At 48.0% G+C, this 9,851-nt stretch overlaps 1 protein-coding gene across 1 annotated transcript; it reads right to left on the bottom strand.

Moving 5' to 3' along the window:
• Positions 1-2,865: 2,865 nt before the first annotated feature.
• On the bottom strand, positions 2,866-8,168 carry OAZ1 (ornithine decarboxylase antizyme 1). Its single transcript, XM_073324598.1, is given in 6 exon segments — positions 2,866-3,296; positions 3,498-3,583; positions 4,477-4,649; positions 4,831-4,917; positions 4,919-4,976; positions 7,970-8,168. Coding segments are annotated over 6 exon segments (657 nt in total). The 5' UTR covers positions 8,092-8,168; the 3' UTR covers positions 2,866-3,165.
• Between the last annotated feature and the right edge of the window lie 1,683 nt (positions 8,169-9,851).

Below are 9,851 nucleotides of genomic sequence, written 5' to 3'. Positions count from 1 at the left end.
AGAAGAGACCATCCACGTTACAAGAGCAAATCTTAAAGACTGTTGAGTTTGGGAAGAAATATAAAGCTCAAAGTTCAGGGCATAAGCTGACCTTTAACTACATGAATCCAGAGGAAAGCGCCACTGCAGGGCCTCTCCCTCCAAAGCAGCTGATGCTGACCACTGTGGAAGAGACAGTACTGAACCAGATGGGCCACCACTCTGATACAGTCCCTTCATTTTCTGTGCTTCTAACAAGCTTCTGGTGAAATTAACAAAATCCAATTAAATGCATCTCGAGAAGCTGGATTCGCTTTGAGTTTGTTTGTTTTTATTTTAAATAACCATTTTCCTGAGTTGGGCTTTTTTTATTTTCTCTTCCACCTATTGGTGTGGGCATCCCAACAGCGGGGGCATATGTTGGCTCTCTAGCAGGCATTGCTTGCTACGTGCAGGCACCGAGTCCCTTTCCGTGCACATAGGTCACCACCAACCTTGTCTCAGATGGGCCATAAGCCCTGTGCTGATACCATCCATCACCCAACCGCTTCACGGGGGCCAGCCTTCCCGACAACACTCATCCTGGTGCATCTCACACTGTCTCCACACTATTTTTCTCCTGAATTTCCTCTCGGTTGCTAACCACTTGTGGAAGCAATGGTGGGGGTATTAACATGACTGAGATTTCCAGGCAGCTGCCAACATTTAAGCCAGTGCCTACATTTGCCCAGACCAGGGTTAAGTGACAGGATAGTAAAGTCACCAGGACCCCACTAGCGCTCTCACCCTCACTAGCATGAGTAGTACCGGTGAGAAATTTTAGGGGAGGCTATCTTCATGCCATCTGGACCAGGGAGAGCACCTGGCAGGGATTCACTTGTCCCTGCTGTCTTCCCCCTTCCTCTGTGCAGAGGATTTAGTGGCTGGGTACCTACTTATTTGTCAGCTCAGCAGAGAAGAGTCTGTCAAACCCTAATGACAAGCTCTCAGCCCCAAGGAGGGGAATGCAGTGACAAAATAAACAGCATGTCTCAGCTGCAGGTGACATGGGGTTTCTGCTCCCTTTGAGACATGCCTCTGCTCTTTCTAGTGCTTCCCAGCTATAAATATGGCAGCAAGGCCTCCCCTCCAGGCCCCGGCTCACCTACACGTCTAGACTGGTTTATTGACCTTTGTTACTCAAGCTGACTTCACTGGCGTCTACAAGGGCTGCAGTGAGCAGAAGGCCCAGTGTCTGAATATAGTCTTTGGAAAGAGCTAGCTTCCGTAAACTAGAACCATTTAATGATTTCGTTAGCAATAAATGACCCAGTATGCAAAACCAAACACTCCTACCAGGAAACTTAAGTCTCAAGGGATTCTATGACCTCATCCAATGCTCCAGCTGTCACCAAAGAGGCAGTACCCAGGTAGAGGAAGGAGATATAGAACACCTCCAGTCATCGCAACCAGAGATTGTTTAAGATGTATTAGAAAATGGATATGCTTGAAGGGCACAGAGGAATTCCCTTTATATTAAATATACTGCCTAGTAAATCATCACTCATCATTTAAGGCATCGGTGGAGAATCATTGATTCACTGCTAATGTACTAGTCAAAGTGTGGATGACGCTCCAAGCAAATGGTGAATAACCTACCACCCATTATGAATGCTCTTACCTCAGACCAGCCATTAAATCACCTAATGCTGCCTGAAAGTTTACTGGGATGTGTTCAACATCTATGCCTCATCCCCATTTTAGTGTGCCAGGGAATCAGGTTTTAGGTATGGACTACATAATAGCAGGAGAGGGTTTATCACTGGCAATCTGCTACCAGCAGGAGGTCAAACAGTAAGACTCCAAGGATTTAATCCTGGACATGGAGGTTAAAGTAAACGCTGGCAGATTATGATCATATGACACCATATAAACATCCAGATTTTACATTACAGATCAAAAAGAGGTGGAATTGTGGTCTGTATTCAAAGTATCCAACTCAATTTTTACTGAAACTAAACAAACCCAAAAAGGCTACAAGGTAAAGCAAGTAGCCAAGTCAGAGACCTATTTCTACACCTAGACTGTTTACTGACAGAGTCCTGAGGTTTTCATGTCCATCTTCCTTTCACACCAAGGCATTATCTTTTTATGCATCCTGTAAACCCTCTACAGAACAGGGACTGTGGCTTTGTAAACGTTCAGGCTCCACAAGCAGTTCTAAGACTCTTCTTCCTTACGAGTTACTGATTACCCATGAAATATTAACAGGTCTAGCTGAACACATCATTGGTGCCGAAAAAACCTGGCTCAGATCAATGTAAAATTGTGTACCACTGAAATGTGAGTGCAAGGTACACTTGACATAAGTGATTAATACAGGGGTGGCCAACCTGAGCCTGAGAAGGAGCCAGAATTTACCAATGTGCATTACCAAAGAGCCACAGTAACACATCAGCAGCCCCCCATCAGTTTCCCCCTTTGCCACCTGCACCTCCTGCCCACCAGCAGCCCGGATCAGCACCTCCCAATCAGCTGTTTCATGGCATGCAGGAAGCTGGCGGGGGGGGGAGAAGCAAGGAAGCCGGCTAGGCTCAGGGAGGGGGTGGGAAGGGGTGGAGTGGGGGCAGGGCCTGTGGCAGAGCCAGGGGTTGAGAAGTGAGCACCCCCTGGCACATTGGAAAGTTGGCACCTGTAGCTCCAGCCCCAGAGTCGGTGCCTAGACAAGGAGCCCCAGGTTGGCCACACCTGGATTAATACATCCAGACAGGTCACATTACAAAGTCAGCAAGGAGGGTGGACTAAAGTTAGTCTCGCAGCCCTTACCTACCATTTTGATTCAAAAGCCTGGGATACACCTTCCCAGCCAGAGGGAAGTCTTAAACATCTTAAACCAGCAATAAAAAGTAAAATATAAATTTTTATTTAGAATTAAAGCAAATACTTCGGTATCACAAACACAATATTAAACTTCAAGAAATATACTGCTAATTTGGAGTGAGCATTTATTTGCACAATCACAACATGCGCACAAATTCAGAAAAGATGAAGTTTGAAATTTTCAACATCCCACCACCAAAGCAGTTGGTCACAATATTTTGTACAAAGAACAAACAATTATATGTACTGTATAATAGATGTTGACAAAATTTCTACAGTTTCATCTTTATAGACAACAAGAAAGCTCTAAGAGGCAAACATTGCAATCTATTCTTCTTCTGAAGTCTCTCTCTCAAACGTATAGGCCATGAAGCAAGCATCTGGTCTCTTGGGGACAAGGGGATGCCCTGGTCTCACAATCTCAAAGCCCAAAAAGCTGAAAGTACGGAGCAATGCAGCTGCAAAAAGTAGAAAGAATACAAGTTTAATCTGATATTCGGGTCACTAGACAATCCCTACTGGCCAACAGAGCAGTAAGGAGACATCTGAAGAGACCAATTTCTATAGATATATTGCAGTTACATTTATATGAAGCTACCTTTCTATGTTAGTGAAGTCACATGGTGAAAACAATTTAACAGGCTTCAATTTACACCCACCTCTGTCATCTCTGTTCTTGTGGAAGCAAATGAAAACGTGATCAACCTGAAGCTGTTCTTCAGCAAACTCAAGAAGAACTGCAAAACTAAAGTGGAATATCAGTGAGACGGACAATTCCTCCCACAACGTTGTGGAGGCAAATTTTCAAGCAAGTGAACTCACGGGCACATCTGCACCTGCAAATGTGTGTGCCTGAATCAGGCAGCAGTGTAAGTACCCAGGTTCACACTGACAGCTAACAAAGGCTGTGCCTCAGCCCTCTTCAGATTTACCCTTGAAGTCACACAGCCCAATTAGACTTCCAGCATTACGCTCCGAATTAGCATATAACACTTACAGTGATAGGTGCCACTGCACTTTAAGGCCCACATACCAACAGAAGTTAGTTAAGGGTTGAGGAATAAAAGTGGAATATCTGGAGTTCTTTTACTTGTAAGAGCACAAATCAGCCCTGTAATCTTTCACTATTAATAAGTTAAGATTGTCATTTAAGGAGGAAAGTTAAGTCAGACTAAACCTTTCCACAACTAAAAAAGGCAAGTATGTTTATGCTGCTTTAGAGCTAGCTTCCATCTCTGAAGACTCAGGATCACAGTGTGAATGAAAAGTGAGATTTAGATTATATTCTCACTAACATTTAGGGATCTGGGGCAAAAATTGGGGATTGGTCCTGCTTTGAGTAGGGGGTTGGACTAGATGACCTCCTGAGGTCCCTTCCAACCCTGATATTCTATGATTCTAACACATGCCCAAAATAGGAACAATATTTAGCACTGTTATAGCACTTTACAAATAATCAGACGTGTGTCATGATTGGAACAGAAGAAATTCTATAGCCAAGGAAGCCTGCATGATAAACCCATCATCAGCTGTAAGTGGATGTAGCCAATACAGAACTATCACTCTTCGGGAGCACTGAAGGTAATTCCTATTTAGAAAAGAGAAGTTAAAGAGCAGATTACACTCTATCCCGCATACCTGTCTTTGCTCCCTTCAGGCAGAGCACCACTGGGAATTTCAATATACAGGTTGTTGTTGTTCAGCACTGCCCTCCAGTTAACATGTTTGGCATCTGTAAGCCTTGACTGGACATTGAGAATTCTTGTCCTGTTATTAGATGTTAGTTCCTCTGTTACATTCAGCCGATTATCCTGTTACAGCAAGATGGGAAGTTACTTCTAATTCATCACAAATTTGAAATTAAACTCATGGAAGTGCACAAAGTTCTTGAACACTGCCATCAGGATTTGTATTATAGCCTTCACCATATGAAAAGCCATTAATACACTAAGAAAACGAAAGACTGCATGGTATTAGATTGCATATACTTACAGAATAAAATAAATTAGCTGAAAGATTGTGATCCCTCTGACTATTCCCTCGCCCACCTGGGATCTTCAGGGGTGGGTGAGGGACATCAGGAGCACCACCGAGGCCCCGGACCCAGGTTACTACAGCAATTGAAAGAAACCCTGGAACTAAAGAAAATCATAATTTCAGTTAAACTACATAAAGCCTAGATAAAGACAAGAAGCAGCATTCACGTTTTATATCACATTTTAAACAGGAAACACACTGAAAACATGCTATTAGCCTGAGCTTATGAAAGCAAAATTAAGTCTTAACTTGCATTTATACAGCAAAGGGAAAGGAGTGCCTTGACATAAGATAAAAACATGTAGGTTGCAAGGGGCCTCTGTTCACAAAAACAAGAGACATTAAATGTACACCCATGATGCTCAAGCTATCCAGTCCACAAAAGTCAGGAAAGCTAAGCATTTGGTGACATTTAAAGTGAAGGCTGAAAAAAATGATATCTAAGAACTTAATTATGAATTTTACAGTTAAATTAACCTGTAAACATCATCATCAGGCATGACAAATGAAACATTTCTAAATTATGAAATAGCCTCCATGTGCCATCTCACAATTTTAATGAGTAATTCCCACTAAAGCCAATAAAAGTTCTGCACAGGCAAGAACTGAAACTTGACATTCTTCTTCCCTCTTGACCAGTCTGTAGTTTATGTATGAACATTCTGATCACAGCAGCACCGGTACTATAATTCCCAATTCTAAGGTTAACTACAGTTTTAGTTATAACTGATTTTAGAATTTATTTTAGTTTTATGTGAAACAGTGTTTCCTTGGCAGATGTCCTATGCCCCTGTGCATACAGATCAGACCTGGTGCTGAGTTTGTTAGGGAAGTACTCACATTGTTTCTCTACATTCTGGAGAGTTTAAGTAGATTCTACTTGTTTTTTGGTATCTCCAGATTGCTTTCACCATTCAAAGCTCACGAGGAAGGAGTAAGTTTGTGATATTAAATACTTTAAAATGTCTATTAAGTAAAAAATTGAAGACTGTTCCCTTAAAATATCACTAATCTGAAAACCTAGTTGAAGTTTTCATATTGAGCATCTTTAAAAAAAATTTCCAATGCAGAGCATTTATACTGCTCTGCTAAGTTTAATACTGATCATTACTACAGAACCCTCTATTTAAAGCATTCCAGCCTCTTGAAACTACTATTAAACCTAATTTTTCTCCACACGTTGTTTCATGCGATCAGTAAGACTGCTTGCCTGATCAGCTTTATACTGTAACAAGAATGACTGCTGTGCCCATTAGCCCCTCCCTCTGCACCATCTTTCACCCTGCAGGCTTACACTTTGGTTGCGTCATCTCAGCAGATGCAGCAATCGAGGCCCTTAGGGAAATTTTCACAATCGTCCTATCTGTGAGTGCCAGCAGCCATTTGCAAATCGGTATAAACATGTACAAAATAATCCACCATTTTGCTCAGTCCAAATGCATTTGAGATTTCCAAATCAGACAGAAAATTGTGGGGAGACAAACAGACCACTGATTAGAAAGCCTCTGAACAGCTATATATTGACAGGTACAATATCATATGCTGAAAGTGATCAATAAAGGGGACCATTGTGAAGCTATATTATGAATGTATTATACTGCATAAAGTTAAAAGAGTCCAGGACCAACTGATATCAATTGTATCTGATCCCTCAGTTCTATTCATTTCCAAAGTGCAGCCGTTTTACAGTAAAGAATTCAACTGGTTCTCTAATACATGCATTAAACATTTATTTTAATATTCCTTTTCAGTTTAATTATAGAGCAGTGTAGCTCACTGTCCTCATGTGATAAGAGCCACATTTTTATTTATTAAGCAGTTGTATAGAACTGCATATATAGGAGGTTTTAAATACAAATTTCCTGAGTTCTTTCATCTAGTGGTATTTCATCTTTTTTCAGTAAACAGTTTTGTAGCATAACAAAGGCTGATTTAGCTTTGGGAGTTACTTTTAATACCCCATTTTAAAGTTGTGCTCATTGTGTGGTCTTTATATGGCCTTCCTTTTGGACTGTAATGTTCTTTAAACAAAAATGGCTTCTTAAAATAGTCCCTGAAAAGGGAAAGCAAGTCTTATAATGCATAACTGGTTTGATAGCTACTTTCTGTTCCTCGCAGAAGTCTTAGTAATTTTCAGATGTTTTCATCCCCAGCAATTGTTTAAACTGCATCAGAGGATTAAGCAACCAGCTTTTATAACACTCTTACCTTCTACTTTAGGCTAAGCACCTTGATTCGTTTCCATGCACATAAATACACCCTTCCATAAAGGCTCTCACATTTCCCACTCTCCTGCCATTCTGAACTAATCATGTTCCAACTATCAGACGAAAAGCTTTCATACCAGCAGCAGTCTATTGCTTTGAGGCAGTCATTTCTATTCGGTCTTTCTTTATTGAGGAGTTTTACTGAGAAGTAGCCACAAGTGACCAGCAAAATACATTCATGCCTCTGCTAATCGGTTAGTTATTCTGGCAATTTCAGCAGCAAGTGATGTGGCTGCTGTTTACATCTAACTGCTCTTTAACTGTCACGTGGCAGGTTAAGGCTCGGTGTTATTTTAATGCTGCTGCTCTGCTGGGCTGGAGACGAAGTTAACGCAGCCCAGCAACGGGTTTGTCCAGGGGGCCACCGATGGCCTCGGACAGGACCCGGAGAATCCGGCGGGGGAGGGGACTCACCTGCTCGGAGGGGGAAGCAGGAACCAGGCCTGTGGGGGGAGAAAGGGGGCGACGACTCCCACGTGCGCGAGAGTGGGGTGGGGGGGGGGTTTAAAGGACCTCATAACGCCCGCGCCCTGGCGGGAGGGAATCCCCCAAAGGGGCTAAGCCACCGCCCAGCCCCTCCAGCCAACCCATGGGCCCCTCCACGTCACCCAAGTGATCCCCAGTCCCGTCCCCCCCCCCCGCTTCCTGGGTGGCCAGGACGCCCGCGAGATGAGCCTGGCACCCACACCCAGGGCGCTGTCCTCAAGGGGCACAAGGCTAGGCCCGGGCCGGGGGACCGACGCAGCGCCGGGGGCAGATGGGGGCGGCCCGGGCTGACGGGCTGGGCACGGCGGGGGGTGAGGGCTGAGGCGGGCCCGGCCCCTCACCTGCTCTGTCCGGCACTGAGGCTCAGCACGGCGGGCATGATGATGGTGGTGCTTTTATTCCCCTCTTTCTCTCTGGCGAAGCAGTGACTGTTGAGTATCCGCTGCAGGGAGGATTTCACCATCCGGCCGCTCTGGTCCGAACCCCGAAACCCTCCGCCGCCTCCCCCCGGCCCACACTCTGCCGTACAAAATGGCGCCTGCCCGCCCAGCGGCCCCTCTTGTAGCCGCTCCGGGAGACTGGCCACGCCCCTCCCGGGGGCCACGCCCAATCAACGGCGCCCACGCCCTCTGGAGGGTGACGGCCCCTGTGCGGTAAACGGCCAACTGTCCGCCAGGGAGACTGGCTCCCCATTGGCTGAGGACATTAACGGGGTGGGAGGGGGGAGCGATGAGTTCTCTTCCTATTGGCTGGTAAGAGGATGACGCTAAAACGAGGCCTGGAGCGGGCTCTTCACTGGCTCGGCGGTTCTGATTGGCTGCGGACGGAGGGGGTTGAGCAGCGTTTGATGTGCTGGCCTCCTATTGGGGGAAGGCTGACGGCGGCGCCAACGTTCACGCCCCGCGCAGAGCTCGTTTCGTGTCCCGAGTTCGCCTCCCACTGCCTGAGGGAAGGGGGCCGGAGGCGCTGTGCGCATGCGCTGGCCTCGAAGCCGCTGAGCTTGGGTAGCGTCCTCCGGCTCTTGTCTGTGGGGAAACCGACCTGGTCCCTCGTTATCTCCGCAGCCTCGGAGCCGGGAGCCCCTCGGCCTCCCCTCCTGCTCCCCAGCTCCCACACCGAGTCCTCTCCCTCCCACACCCACCGACTCCTCGGCCTCCCCTCCCCCTCCCCAGCTAGCCGTAGCTCCCACACCGACTCCTCTCCCTCCCCTCCCCCTCCCTGGCTAGCCCTAGCTCCCACACCGAGTCATCTCCCTCCCTCCACCACCCACTGACTCCTCTCCCTCCCCTCCCCCTCCCTGGCTAGCCCCAGCTCCCACACCGAGTCATCTCCCTCCCTCCACCACCCACTGACTCCTCTCCCTCCCCTCCCCCTCCCTGGCTAGCCCCAGCTCCCACACCGAGTCATCTCCCTCCCTCCACCACCCACTGACTCCTCTCCCTCCCCTCCCCCTCCCTGGCTAGCCCCAGCTCCCACACTGAGTCCTCTCCCTCCCCCACCCACCGACTCCTCGGCCTCCTAGCCCCAGCTCCCACACCGACTCCTCTCCTCCCCCTCCCTGGCTAGCCCTAGCTCCCACACTGAGTCATCTCCCTCCCTCCACCACCCACTGACTCCTCTCCCTCCCCTCCCCCTCCCTGGCTAGCCCTAGCTCCCACACCGAGTCCTCTCCCTCCCACATCCACCGACTCCTCGGCCTCCTCTCCCAGCTAGCCCCAACTCCCACACCGACTCCTCTCCCTCCCCTCCCCCTCCCTGGTTAGCCCTAGCTCCCACACTGAGTCCTCTCCCTCCCACACCCACCGACTCCTCAGCCTCCCCTCCCCAGCTAGCCCCAGCTCCCACACCGACTCCTCCCCTCCCCCTCCCTGGCTAGCCCTAGCTCCCACACCGAGTCATCTCCCTCCCTCCACCACCCACTGACTCCTCTCCCTCCCCTCCCCCTCCCTGGCTAGCCCCAGCTCCCACACTGAGTCCTCTCCCTCCCCCACCCACCGACTCCTCGGCCTCCTAGCCCCAGCTCCCACACCGACTCCTCTCCTCCCCCTCCCTGGCTAGCCCTAGCTCCCACACTGAGTCATCTCCCTCCCTCCACCACCCACTGACTCCTCTCCCTCCCCTCCCCCTCCCTGGCTAGCCCTAGCGCCCACACCGAGTCCTCTCCCTCCCACATCCACCGACTCCTCGGCCTCCTCTCCCAGCTAGCCCCAACTCCCACACCGA

This window comes from Lepidochelys kempii, chromosome 25 (assembly GCF_965140265.1).
Source record: "Lepidochelys kempii isolate rLepKem1 chromosome 25, rLepKem1.hap2, whole genome shotgun sequence".
Taxonomy (NCBI): Eukaryota; Metazoa; Chordata; order Testudines; family Cheloniidae; genus Lepidochelys; species Lepidochelys kempii.
The sequence above is the reverse complement of the archived record's forward strand: the minus strand, read 5'-3'. Positions and strand labels throughout refer to the sequence as shown.